This window comes from Lissotriton vulgaris, chromosome 9, assembly GCF_964263255.1.
Source record: "Lissotriton vulgaris chromosome 9, aLisVul1.2, whole genome shotgun sequence".
Classification (NCBI taxonomy): Eukaryota; Metazoa; Chordata; class Amphibia; order Caudata; family Salamandridae; genus Lissotriton; species Lissotriton vulgaris.
This window is the reverse complement of record NC_141697.1, coordinates 477,197,246-477,212,246: the sequence shown is the minus strand read 5'-3', so window position 1 is coordinate 477,212,246 and position 15,001 is coordinate 477,197,246. Positions and strand designations below refer to the sequence as shown.

General features: G+C 38.5%; 1 protein-coding gene across 1 annotated transcript in view; it reads left to right on the top strand.

The window, feature by feature from the left end:
* SYNE2 (spectrin repeat containing nuclear envelope protein 2) overlaps positions 1 to 15,001 on the top strand; it is a 1,750,628-nt gene that overhangs the window by 1,680,176 nt on the left and 55,451 nt on the right. The window contains exons 145-150 of the mRNA XM_086937933.1: positions 6,338 to 6,623; positions 6,851 to 6,919; positions 8,038 to 8,168; positions 10,440 to 10,542; positions 13,522 to 13,733; positions 14,039 to 14,239. Of these exons, the coding sequence (XP_086794059.1) occupies positions 6,338 to 6,623; positions 6,851 to 6,919; positions 8,038 to 8,168; positions 10,440 to 10,542; positions 13,522 to 13,733; positions 14,039 to 14,239 (1,002 nt within the window). The remainder of the gene's footprint in view (positions 1 to 6,337; positions 6,624 to 6,850; positions 6,920 to 8,037; positions 8,169 to 10,439; positions 10,543 to 13,521; positions 13,734 to 14,038; positions 14,240 to 15,001) is intronic.

The following is a 15,001-nucleotide window of genomic DNA, read 5'->3' as shown; positions in this document are numbered from 1 at the left end:
TAACCACCTGATGCAACAAAGATGGAGGAGAGAGCTAGGTCTTTTCATGGTGCACCTAAATAAGAGAAAGATGATATCCACTGGGAAGCCTAAAGACGAAACAAATGGCTTGAAAGCTTCTTCAGCCACCTGCCGAAAAATGTTAAATGCAAGAAAAGGTCACTTACAAACTATGCGACCTTCCTTTGAGCAGGGGACCCAGGGGGCTATAATCATTTGGCACATCTGTGATGTGAAGGCAGACACAAATGAGTTTGCTCCAAGAAAAAAGCCAGAGGGAGAATACCAGGAGCAGTACTGGAACAGAGGTGCACGGAGGGCTATTTACAAAGACTGTTCGTATGCCAGTGTTAGCTGAAGAAGCATCAAGAAAATGACTTCTGGCCTCGGGATATTTGCTTTATACAGCACAGAGTGCAAAAAGAATATATGGTGTAGAGATAAAAGCCCTAAAATCAGGAAGCAGAAAAGAAAACAATACTATGCAAAATTCCATACCTAGCTGTCCAAGATTTGTAAAGTTGCAGAAACACACAAAAAAAAACAGTTATTTTGAGGACCAGCCAAATTATTCCATAAAGAGCATATCTCTACTTAGTTATTTGCTGTGCCCTGCAGTCAGTAGGTAGGTGTGGTTAGGTCAGAGCTTCCTTTGCAAAAACATTTTCAGTTTTTGCCTAGAACTTTGGGATGGTTTAACGAATCTAGGCACAATTTAAAAAAAGTTTATTCTTTTTAGGTTTGGCATTGCTGGGTTAATGAAGATCCATCGGGGGAGGGTGTGAGTAAAGCAATTGGAGGTCAGAACAGCACCATTTTCCATTTTAGTTCCCATGCTCAACATTGCTCTCTGCTACGGAAAAATAGCTGAGCAGAATTGCATCAAACCTGGTGTGATTCGAGAACCTGACTAAATCTTTTTCTTGGTTTGATGTAAATACGTTGGGTTGTTTTTGAGAAATTAGTGTTATATACCTCACGGAACAGCCATGCACACTATAACGTGCACACCAAATTCAATTCCAGTGACCTAAAAAATTCACCAAAACATGTAAAAACACAACATTGTAAATAAGAACTAATTATCAAACCAATAAATAATAGTATATTCTGAGTTGGTTCATTAATAGTGTTCATGCTAATGTTACATGTAATTTAATATTGCACATCTTTTAAGCATATTTAATTTACATCTGTACAATTAATGGTGAAGGCATAAGCACTGTATTTAGCTGGAGTTTACCATAACTGGTGATTTTCTGTGTTTTATTCCAATTTTAGGGCCTGATTTAGATCTCAGCAGATGGGTTCCTCCATCACAACTGTGAAGGGATATCCTGTCCGCCGAAATATGAATCCCATGATATCTTATGGGATTTATATTCCGACAGACGGGTTTCCGTCACCGTTGTGATGGAGTTACCCCTTCACTGAGATCTAAATTAGGCCCTTAATTTATAACCATAACTTTACTTAAACTATGTGTTAAAGTGAATATGGAACCTAGAATTAGGTCCGTTTGAAAGGGTATATAATGGTCTCTTTTTGGAAAATCTGATAATTCCCATGTATTCGTAGCTCCTTTGTCCTGGTATTGTGTGTTGTAGTTTTTGTGAGTTAGCTGTTAGCCTATTCATTTTAAATGTAACATTTTTCTGAAGCACAGAATCCATTTTGAATAGTATTTGCACAGAACTCAGTGGCCTCTGGAGAAAATGTTGCATCTGGAGAATTCAAATAAATGTGACTAGTCCTAATAGAATCCATGGTATTTCCATTTAAACATCTTGGGCTGTCTTTGTTAATATAGTTATACGTAAATATACGGGTGCAACTACAATGTAAACATTTTTATTTTTCTTTAAATGTGATATCCAATCAGAGGTTTTAGAGCAGTACTTGACAATTCTATGGGTATTGGTAATTTTGGCTCAGTGTGATATTCGCAGTTGGACCATGAGGGTGCACTTAAAAAAGGGTAATTTCCTTTGGAATTAAAGTTATCTCATCCAGTCACAAAGGCAAATCCCCTTTCTCTATTTTTTTGGCCATTTACGACATAGAATTGTCATTAGCTTTTAGTTGGTGTCTTCTATGGTGGTAGGGGAAGTATGTCTTTCCTGTATCTTCTTTTAATTCCAAAATCTGATGTAAAAAGTGAGCACACTTACCACAACGCAATCAAGTTGTGAGCAGAATGATGAGTCTCTACTTCAGCTCTGATAAAAAACACAATAGTGCTCTCATTTTTAGAATTAAATATTCTTGGAAATATTCTCCACACCAGGTTGAAAACAACTGTGGTCCTGGGCATTGTTTGTTAATCTAATTTTTCATTTGTCATTTCTTTACGCTCCCATTGTTAAATACATCATCGTATTAGTGCAAAGGGGAATGTGGAAATGTGGTACTCTTTCAAGTTTGAACCATTCTTGGAGTCCAATTTTACCTAAGGGGCTGGAGCCTACATCCAGTGTTAGGGGCGATCCGAGACAGGAGAAGATAGTTATACATAACAAAACGTGGAAGTATCCATACACGGTTGGTATCCATAGACTCGGCAGACACTGTTGAGGAAATACCTAGTTGCAGCTTACCACCGTATACAGGAGAAGTAACTAAATGAGGCTAAGAAAACCTCTGTATCATTTGTGTGGAAAAAATACCCTAGTTTCAAGAACCTGAATTGCACAGGATGACCCAACACACAAGCCTGGGTGTCATGTGTCATCATTGGATGTATGACGGTACAATGCGTACCGTTACAACGTGTCCCTTTCAGACGCAGTTTTAACAACGCAAGTCGTTACAACGACTTGCGTTGGGGGGCGCTGATATTGAATAGTTTAATTTACTATTCCAACACCAGTCCCCGTGGATAGTAGGGAAGGTGTTGGATAGTAAATTAAACTATCCCCTATCCTAGAGCGCCCTCCAGCGATAGTTGTTAAACCTGCATCGTAACGGTACTGCATTGTACCAGTTACGTTGTAAAGGATGTTTCTCGTCATCATTGGTCATCCCGCACGCAACAAAGAATCCTCTGATGGCAGATGGGCGCTCTGAAATATTGAGGGTACTTTGCAGGGTAATGGGGAGAAGTATCCAGACAGGAAAGAAATAAAACTTTTGACTGCCTACACTAGGAATTTTCCATTTAATGGTGAGACAACAGTGAGATAGTTAAAAGCAGATTGTATGTACTGAAGAAGTTACTACTCTGATATCCGGCAGGTCAACATGTTTCAGCCCTGTATGTGGCCCCCTACGGGATTTCATCGGGATTTCATCGGGACCGGGATCCCCAAAATTCCCTAAGTTGGTTCCCTAACTGCATACATACGTCACCAGCAAACACAAATTTGATACCAGCACTGTGTTTCTGCTGGAGGGCAAACGTTGACTGATTATGCAGGGTTCATGAGTTTATGTGACATCCAAATACAACTTAAAGTGAAGCAAAACATAATGGCAGCATATAGGACATGCACACAAAAGAAGTGCATATCTCCTCTTTAAGACATGCTTTATCATCTGTGTGTTACTGCAAACAAAATAACACGGTTGGTTATCACTGCAAGCCATGAAAAACTAGTGGAAACACGTGTCATGTAAAAAAACAGAAAGTTAAACCATGCACGTGCTCAAATACAGTCTCGCTCCAAATTGTGGTAAAAATGATATTTAAAAAATCATAGTGAAGGTTTCTACCAAACCTGCTACGCAGTTCTCGTGTTCCTAGTGGTTGCTTTACCAAATACATCATGGACTCATATCAGAGAAGAGGCTTGTAATGTAGAGGTGTAAACCCTAGCCTCTGTAAATTCCTGTATGTTCATGTAGATACCAATGACTATGTATTGGGATATGTATGCCTCCTGACATATTTGTAAGCGAGGTAGTAGACAAATGTCCAGTTGAGGTATATATCAGACGGAAATCCCGAAAGTCCACTTCAGGAAACACTCCTTTCACCTTTCTGAATAAATGGCATCCCACGCAATATGAATTTAATGTGGTAATCAGATTTAAAATTATATATTGCCATAAGGAATTTGAGTACATTGATGGGGTTTGCTATCACCCCCAAGATTGAGTTGCACCACACCAATTGTTCAGGTGTACTTTCTCAGGAATACAGTTGCATGTGCTCTTCCAGCTGTGTGCTATTACCATACCTCTTTTTGGACCACAGCCTTTTTATTTCTCGTTTTTATGTTTTGCCTACTAGACAGCGCATGTGCTGTCTATTTTGACATATATTGTTAGCTTATAGTAGCTTATGACTCACTCATTGTTTGCCTTTGCCTGGTTTTATTGTCACTCTCATTTGGTTGCTGCTCATTCATAATGGTGTGCGGGCTTTCTTTGCTTTTCGTGTGATTGTCTCTTTCTTCGAACATGGACGCATCACTGTGACTTACGCTACTCGCTTTTCTAGGTGCTACTTTTTTCTTTTTGTTTAAGCACTCTAAAAGAGTACATATGTTTTCAAGCTGTCTACCTCATGTACTTCTCCCACCTTCACCACACTTGTGTTGCTCCTTCTCTGCTCATGTGCTTCTGCCCTGCACCCTTCTGTGATGCCCTTACTCTTGTGTGCTTCTCTTTCATTGCTTTTTTGCCCATGTACTTTTTCCCACCAGCTCCGCATTGCTCTCTCTCTCTTCCATTTCCTTCACCCCTCTCCATTTTCTTCTCTCCTAAAGTCCTCTGTGTTTATTCCATCCCCATGTAGCTTCCTCCAGATGCCACAGCACCCCCATCCTTGTGTTGATTTCACCACTCGCTTTTTTGAGAAAAAAAATGCTTTCATGATTTTTTCTTGTTTTTAGTAACTGAGCCAACTCGGATCACTAAAAAAAATAAACACATGTCATTTTGTAGATGCTACAGAATAATATAGACTGACACCTTCAACATGGCCGATCTGATCTTATTGTTCTTGTTAAATTGGAATCTCTCTTTTACTTCATAATCAACTAGTGAAGTTGTTTCAAAACTGGTTGGTTTTGGGTGTTGGAATCTCTCAGAATGGACTTTAACCTGATTGTCTGTATTTGACAAATCTATTTCGGTTCACAGGCTAAGGGCCAGGTAGTGGCCATAAAGACTAGACCAATCAGCCACTGGTTTGATGGAATAATACATCAACCCCACCTTTGGATGAAGGGAGACAGCATATTAAGATTCATGATAGTGTGGTGTAATGCCATTTCTGTCACCTGTTGGGGAATTAGAAACACTTAATTGCCCCCCTGTATCCTAGGAGCTTTTTGCTGCATCCCAGGGAGATGTTTTGTGCAGTTCTGTGCAAGACCACAATGTTGCACTGGACGCTGTTGTACATAGGTGGCGCTCCTGAAAATGACAGTGGACCGGCATGGGAAGCAAGTCTGATGCAATTTCAGGCTTAGTCTTCACTGCCAGATGGTCAAGCCACAGCTCTGCCATTGAGAAAGCTGTTGAAGGGTGGAGGAATCTACAGGAGGATGGAGAGGACTCTTGTTGTCTTTTAATGCAAGTCCTATTACCATCACCTTCAAAATAGTCCAAAAGCTATTATTAATACTTTTAGAAAGAGAGTTACAGTATTCTAATTTGAAGGAAATGAGAAAATAACTCCTGCTTGAAAGTTCTTTACAGGGAGGAATTTTCTCATTCTATTTGTTCCGAACTTGACAGAAAAATCTGAAGTAGTTGGTATACTAGACATTGCCATTTAACGTTTAGCTCCAGGATATTATAATCTTGAATCATAAACTTTTCTGGCTTATTTCTCAGTGTTAACAGCAGATGGTTCAGTTAAATTTGATACTTGGAATCAATGTACAAAAACATAGCTTTATAAGAAGGTTACTGAGTATACAATTATCTGGAATTTATCACACCTGATAAAATTTGATACATATGTATTCCGAATGTATAAGGTGTGATAAATACCACCTATCACAAGTATTGCTCAAGAAAATGGCTCATAAAATGGGGCTATAGTGCATTTTTTGCCCTGGTAAATTTTGGCAAGTTTGACCGACAACATTTATCTGGAGAAACTGGCTTTAACGCATCAGGCAATTACCGGGTGTTATAAATTTTGTGCAACTCGTAAAACCGACTCCTGCATAAAAAAGAATTTGTTTAGTGGTCATAATTTATTAGGGCATCTGTAATCAGGCCCTATGCGTCTTCACTTCAATTTACATTTATGTTTCTTTATTTCACTGATTTAATTTTAACTCATAAGTTTGACACTGTTGCATCATTGATATTGAAAGTATATAATTTAAAAGTGTATCTGGGAACTACATAAAATACGATTTTTTAAAAATATTTTTAGGGATATGAAGATGAAAAAGACACTTCAGAAAATGAGATGGAGTCTGAAGACTCTCGTGAGATGCAGAATTCTACTTGGCAGACGAGTGTCAACCTTGAGGTGCCTCAACCATCCCTGTGTCATCTCATGCCACCGGCTCCAGGTCATGAAATGTCAGGCCGTGAGACACCTGTCAGTGTAGACTCCATTCCATTGGAATGGGATCATACAGTTGATGTTGGCGGCTCTTCTTCTCATGAAGATGAGGATGAAGATGGTGATGGTGCATATTACAGTGCTCTGTCAGGTAAGCAAAGCAATGTTCATTACATTAACAGATTTGGCCATGTGTTTAAACAGCAGTATCCACATTTCTGTGGGCATGGTAATTTATAACAAACTTTGTATTCCTCAACCCAGAGTAACCTAACCTAAAATGTTTTAATTGCTTTCTGTGCACATTGCAATGTTTTTCATTGGCTGGAAGTTACCTTCTATGTGACCAGTGAGAAAAATGACATTATTCTCTTTCAGATGTAGAGGTCACAGAAAGTCCAGACGCATATGTTAAAATGACTACAAAAGCTTTGAAAGCATCTTCTGGTAGGCACCTGCCGTTGCATGTGTCTCAACATGGCAAAATCACTGTGGCACACTGTCCTTCTCAGGCTTTTTCATGCGCACCATTTAACCTCTCCCTTGTGTGAAAACCATATATCTCTGCCTTATTCCATGGTATCTTTGCACTGAAGAACAACATGCTATTTAAGCAAAGCTGTTCACCATCTGTCCAGAAGAGATGTCTTGTGCAGTACTTCTAAACATTAATATGTTTCATGCAAAGATATTTTCATTGCAAGGTTATTCCTGCTTTGTAAATTGGAGTATAATATTTGATTCTATATAATCTTCCTCTCCAATACATATGGCACACTTTAACGTGGCTCAGTTAACATGCTTTAAAGAACCTTTCACAATCCACTTTATTTGTTTTTGTTCCTGTGGCAAGGTACGTATTCTTAAGCTAACATTTAATATCCCTCTTGGCAATGATCTGCAAATTGGGGCTCCTGACGTCCCATTAAATCAGCTTATACCACGCCACATGATCCATGTGATAATAAATGATGCCTTATCGTAGTATAGCAGAGGTCACATAGGTGCATGGCTCACATTTCATCACCTTCCAAATCTCTATGTACATTTTGCAAACATGCTTGCAGTGCAAGAAAAGTTGTGAATCGTCATCTTTTCACACTATACCTTGGTGCACCCATCGTTCCATTGAAAACAAAAGATCATGTTATCACTAATATAGCAGTGTTTCAATAGAAAGTTTTGTAAATGACCACAATTGTAAGTTGAATAGATACAATTATATTTTCCTTTATTAATACATTTTTAGTGAGTATGTGGTACCACCCCCACCCCCAAATGGATAAGGTACATCAAGGAATGTATCCCTGCTCTCATTTTATATCATGCAACACAAGCATTAATGCCATATGTGACAAAATTTGTACCATTGTTTTGCGTCATCTAATGGACCTTATGAAGAGATGAGTATGATGACTGCTTGGCTTTATATATATTAAGTTAAAAATACTTAAAGTGGTCTCAAAATTTTCTTGATGCACTTCTATATTGTATAAAGGAAATTTTGTATCATTCAACTTGCAAAATGTTTGCTTGTGAATAATATAATTCTGTCTATGTTGCAGGAAAACCTAACTCAGAATCTCATGTATGGCGATCTGCTGATGATGACACACCCAGAAAGCCTGCGATTTCTAGAAGTGCACACCCTCGAAGCTCCACCCCAGAGACCAGCACTCAATTTAAACAAGGACTTGTAAGCCTCCACTTTTATTATAAGATTAAGTGATGTCTAGGTAGCCAATCTATAATTTGAGGTATGCTTGTAGATTTGATATGCAGTTTAGTGGGACTTATTAAAACGTTTCTGCAATAAACTGCTTTTTTTTTCGTATATTCCACGTTGATTTTGTCAGATTTTATACTTGTGTGATTATCTGTTGGCGCATAATAGCATAACTACAAATGTGACTGGAGATATATATTCTGATACATAACCAGCCTTCTGTAATAAGCTGGATGAATACAATCACATTTCAAAGACATTAGACAGTAGCATTGCTTTCAATAGTTCACAATCCAGGCAGCCTTTTGTGGAAATTAATCTTGCAAGATTTTCCTTATGATCAAATGCTTGCAGCTGGGAAGAGTTGCCAGGTATCATATGTAAGGCAGTTTGGGAAGTTTTAGGGAGCTTTTATGTAATCCTTTGGCCATCATGATGTCTACTATGGCATAAGCATTGACTTGCTGCATGATTTTTCTGACTATATGTGGAAGGCTATGTTTATTTATTGGAACATAGCTCTAATCTCCCTCCCCCTTAGATTTACATCACTTTTAAAGTATGTGGTAGATAAAGGAGACTACAACTTGAATTCTTATTGTAACCATGAATTTCTAATTTACACACACGCTTACAAAGTCCAACAAAGTTTATTTCCCTATAAATCAAACATTTAATATGCTAGTAACTCCATCTATATCAGGAGTTGTCTATGTGAACCATAACCCATCTAGTCTTAATTTCTAAATCTAGGTAAATTTAACACCCACCATTGCTGATTGTTGCCTTCCCAGCATTTCTTCTTATTAATACTTCTAACCTCAGATTCCTCATCTTTTTACTCTCTCCAGATTGAATCTGGAAACTCTAGTACTAGATCCTGCACTCTGATAGGTGGCACAACTGGCCATCACTTTGTGTCCATCCAACCTCCGGACATAAAGACAAGAGCTGCATAAAGGCAGCACCCCTACCCACTGATGTCAATTTCTCACTGCTCCTACAAATGTTTTCTCACCCAATGTGATTTAAAGAGTGCTGCACATTACATAAGCAAATGGTGGTGATGAAGTCACATCATGTCTATGTCCTGTGGCAAAAGTTCCCTGATGCACTTAAAAACATCCGGGGCACGAGAAGCCAAGCTCTACTTTGTGGAACATAAGAAGAGGTGCCAATCTCAGTAGAAGTCACCCTTGTAATGTAGATCAAAGAAAAGTCAAGGAAGACATTTAAGAATTGCCCCTGAATCTTGATGATGTGCAGATGCTCCCAATCCTGGAAGAAATCTCACAGACAATGTGCATGATATCCAGCTTCAGTGTCTGACTTGAGCCATGTGTTGCAGCTTAAAGTTCCCCAGACCATTGCCAATTCTGCAGCAAGCTGTTTTTTTCAAGGAGGCCATGCCTCTGATATTTAGAAAGGTTTAACTTATTGTTGCCACATGCAGCCATGTTCCATCCAGAGAACCGTTCACTGCCAGTGACTGACCACAGATGAAGTCAGCCTGATCCTTGACGAGGGCAGGGCAATGCTTCTCCTCCTCTTCTGCAGGCCTCTTTGCTTGATCCTGCTGTCCGTGCTGCTTCTGACCACAGTGGTGCCAGCTCCAGATCTGTCCTTAGCAAAAATCATGGATCCGTAGTGGTCTGCAGCAAGGGCTAGCCCAGTGTCACCAAAGGTAATGCTCAAGCTCATGAACAACAGTACATCTGGATGAAGGAGGAATTAGAATATCATACAAGGTGTTCAGCATGGTCTACATGCTGGAGGTGACTGAGAAGTCAGGTAATTTTCTATCTACTTACTATATAGATGCTGACATTTACCTCGACTTGCATAAATGGCAGGGCTTGGAAATCCCAGAGAGCGTCTCTTTTGCAAGAATGGCTCGTTGGGCTTCAAAAGTCCTGGAGTTACCTATATGCAGACAGAAAACACATCTGTCTGTATTTATCTGTAAAAATCCATAAAAACGGAAAACAGGGAGCGTTAATTATAAAGGAGAAACCACAAGTGAAATTTCCTCAACTTTACTATCTGTATGGGAAAAGAAATTTGACTGCAGATTTCTTTTCAGCATTTCACATGAGATTTCCATTTAGCATCTTATTCTAAATTAGGCCTTAAATTCCAGGTATATGCTTAATAACCGTTTTGTTATTGATAATTGATTTTGTACTTTATCTGAAAACTGCTCGACTGTTAAGCTTTTTATACACAATTATGTCTTTGTAGCCTGATACTGGTGTCAGTGATGTGAGCTTTCAACATGTGCCCAGTGACGACCTCAAAGATGATGAAGGACTTATAACGATTGAGGTACCGGAGAGACAAGCAGGTAATTTTTGCAGCTAATATTAAGTAAACTGTGGACAATTGTGACGGTATTTAGAGAACAACTACCCCATTTAAAATGCAGCTAAAACTTTTCAATTGGTCTTGAAGCAAGTATTTGTTATCGGGATGTAGATCACAGCAATCCCTTTTTTTAATTTATGAGCTAACTGCTTGCCTTTTTCAAATCATTGATCCCACTCCATCCATAAGATTTCTCTGGTTACTTTCTCGTGGTCTCCAATTATCAAGTGGTAGAGTGTGTGTTGTAATATACTCATAGCATTACGGAATCTTGAGCAATTTCATCATTTGGATTTGAACATTGTGGTATGTGTATGGGCAGGCAGCCACTTCTTTGATGTAAAATCAGCAAGGTACTAGTGAAGAAGTCACAATCCACACCTTCTGTGGTCGATTGAAAAAAATATGTCAAAGCAAAAGGATCTACAACAATTTTGCGCTTTCATTAAGAAAATTAAGAAAACCCATGGAGGGAAGAAGTAGCATGAAATCACTGCTTACAGTGCATGCTTCATAAACATGGAATTTTTCTGCATTATCCAACATTATGTCACATAATTCAATTCAAATATGTGTTTTGCAAGGCAGCAGAAGGATCTGCATCACTTGACACACTTGTCATGGTTATGTCTGGGTATAAAATGATTGCAATAGTTATCATTCAGAGACACTTTTTATTAATGTTTGATTTCTGGGCACATGATTGTTGGAGTACTATGGGAACACGTGCAGCCGCTTTCCAGGTTTCATGCTTGTTCAGTTGTGTTATCATGTGATAAGTTGCACAAGCTCATTACACTGCAAATGACTTACACAAGAATTAGATAGACCACTTCCTGAGCCACATATTGTCGCAGCATTAGCTGAAAATCTGGAGGTATAATATCCTTTGGAGGCACACTTTGAAAACTGCCGGATGCGGGAAGTACATGATCATTATCTTCTATTATTTTCATGAAGCGGGTATAGACGTTACTCGAACAGTTTCGCTTTTCTCTAAAGCTCTTTGGCATGTTCTTAAAATGTTGAATGTTTTCCATATGGCACTTATTTTGTATCTAACAAACAAAGCATTTGTGTAGTACCTTGTCTGACATATGGTTCTGCTACCTTGTTTATTAGGAGATAAACCAACCAAGTTGTGTTTTGTTGTCTCTCATGGTTTTCCCATTACAGTTCAACAAATCGTTGACAGTTATGCACGTCACATCTGTACTCAGTGATATTTTTGCTATCAGTAAAGACAAGAATCAAATGTATGATAGCCTGCCAAATGTACTAATACTCAACCAACAACCTAATCAGACTATGTAGCTGGTGGTGTAAGAAGACTTTGAAGCTGACACTTCCACAGTTAGAAGTAGCAAACTTCAGAACCTCCCTAGTTCTGAAACTCTCTTCTTAGGTTTTGCACCTTTCCTCTAGAATGCCCTCCCTCTGAATATCACAAGTCAGTCAATTCTTCCAAATCTACTTAAACAAATTCCTGCCTCAGTCCTCTAAGATTTTGCTCAAAGTTTGTCTTACTCCATATATTTGTCATGTTCTATTCATTCTTGTTTTGGGATGAGTTCTAAGTCAAGTGTCCTAACACTCCTTTGGAGCCGGGGTGCTCTATAAAGTTAATATTGTTAGTAAAACTGTTCATACTACCCAGCTGGAACTTAGTAGATGAACCACAATAGCCTTATTCATTGTTTCTCTCTTATCACAAGCCTCAAGGCCCTGTGGACAGTTCTTTCATGTGTGGACAGGGAGGTCATCCATTTACTGGGCTCAACACTACTTCCCAATGCTACTCTACATATGACTACTTCAGAGCAAACTTCATTCTGTATGTCGCTTAGTCTGATACATGCCAGTTTCTCTGTATGCAAACCTGTAGTCATAGTTTACCAAATTCTGTGGCAACCAGTTTCAACCAGCTGAATCCCTCAAATTCTTCAGAAGGAGCATGTGCATTCATGTCAAGGAAACTTTAAAGAGGGTAATATGCCATTTCCTCTTCTGCTTTTTTTCTTGAATTGACAGTAAAAGAAGATTATCTCAACAGGTAAAAGCCATCTTCCCCAGATGATATGCTTTCAAGGCAAAAGCTACTACAGTCTGGACCTCTGAAATTGTACATTGAAGATGCGAGTGACTTTTAATGACCTGCTTGAATTTTTGTTACCTACATATTTATATTTTTTGCTGACGATCTTCCACTGCATTTACATCCTGTTTGATGATGGTGTACAGTTCATATTTTAAATCCATCCCAGTGCCTCCTGCTCCATGGAAGTCTATGCTCATTTCATCAGGAATGAGCTTCAGGCACTTGTCCATTTGGTCATTAGCATTTTCTCACAGTGGGCATGCTTAGAGGTCTGTGACCTCTTTTTAGGGTGCCAGCTACCTTCTGTACTATTCACTTAGCCAACTTGAGTCATGTAACTCCCCCCCTCCCAAATTAAATACAATATATATATATATATATATATATATATATATATATATATATATATATATATATATATATATATATATATATATATATATATATCAGAAAATACATTGGTTTTAATGTTGGTATCTTGCTATCTTAGGGTACTCCTGGATATCGCTTGCCTCAGTTTGTAGGAACTTGACCTTCCTCAATTGACAAGACGCAGTATTGGCTGTGTTGATGGATCACATCAGAGAATTTTAAATTGGATACAATTTTAAACAGAAGTTGTTTATGTATGGGATTTTCATCCTTTTTCATTCAAGGGAGAACTATTTTGGCAACTCAATGCCTTATGAGCAATTGCCTTTTAGGTCCATTATTTGTACTTTAAAATATCCGTCTAAGTAAGTTTAGACTTTTCTTTCCCAATTCTATTCAGTTAGGAACAAACTTTGAAGTGAACTGGGCTGGAAGAAAAAAACATTGACAGAGTATGCTGTAAAGTAACATTTGGCTTTATGTACACAGGTGTCATTGAAAGATGGGAGATCATTCAGGCACAAGCGGCGCGAAACCAGTTTCAGAAGAAACAAAACCAGCAGCAGTGGCAACAGCTAATATCTGATCTTTCAGCTCTTACTAATTGGTTGGAGAAAATTGAGGCTGACTTAGATGAACAACAGAAAAAGAGACCAGCAAGCAGCATGCAAGAGACAGAGGATAATGTAAAAAAGCTTAAGGTAAGTGCATACACGAAAACAAAAAAAATACCTCTTTTAACAATAACTATTTTCATGTAATCTTGCATTCACAGCTACTTTTTAGAGCACATTCTGTTTTTCAGTGCCTAACCCAGCACAATGGTTTTGTCCGCTGTCCTTTTTTTTCTTTCTTTTGCATAAGAAAAACAGTAGACTTCATTTGCAATGGATAAAAGTTCTATTTTGTTTTGATTATCTATCTTTTCTGTGTGTCAAAACGGTTTTGCGTACACACAAAGGTGCTTTCCTACCACTGAATATTGATAGACTTTACTCCTTTTTAGGATATCATAAAAGCTTTTGATAACCACAAAGCTTTAGTGATCTCTGCTAACCTGAGCAGTAAAGACTTTCAGCAGGCAGACAGTGCTGAGTCAAAAGAGCTTCAGAACAGACTGCGACAAGTGAATTCACGCTGGGAGAAAGCATGCATTTCCCGGGACACATGGAGAGAACGTTTACAATATGATCTAATGAACTGCCAGGTATGAACAACTATTGCAATTTTTTAACCATTGTTTCAGTTTTTTAAAAAGTTTGTTTTGTGAATAACTAAAATATGGTAAAGCAAGCTAACTAGATCTACTTGGAATCATGCACTTAGATTCTATTGTCACCAGATTAGAATTGATTCCCATTACGGGTTTTTATATCTGATTAAGTGGCACTATTAGCAGTAACTTAATCCTTTAATGGCGGTTTCAAGGTTCTGGAAAAGTGCTTTAATGAGATCCCTGGTGAACTGATGTCCTCTTCAGCACAAGTGTCTTCTCTCTTTTCAGGTGTCATACCTTCTGTGTTATTCTGTGCAATGTTATATGGCATCAGTAAATCAAGCTGGCTACAGTAGTTCATGGTCACTCCAAATTTATTTATTTTATTTAATTTAAAACACTTATAAAGCGCGACTGTCACCTGGCTGTTATCCTGGCGCTGTTGGCTACTCCTAGAGGTTCTTAGACGGGGGTTGAACTATGGTTGGGGGTTTAAGAGGACGGAGGAAAGAGCCAGGTTTTAATTCGTTTTCTGAAAGGAAGGAGGTGAGGGATTTGACAAATATCGACAGGCAGACTACTCAAACATTGCTTTGGATTCAAAAACTCACTCCTCAAATGGTTTACCTCCTTCCTCTCAAGGCACTTTTAAATTGTAAACCTCGACACAAGCATCCATGACCCATCACCTATCATTTTTCAATTCACAAGAACAATTCTATCCTCTACACTCTTCAACTTTTATGTTGGCGG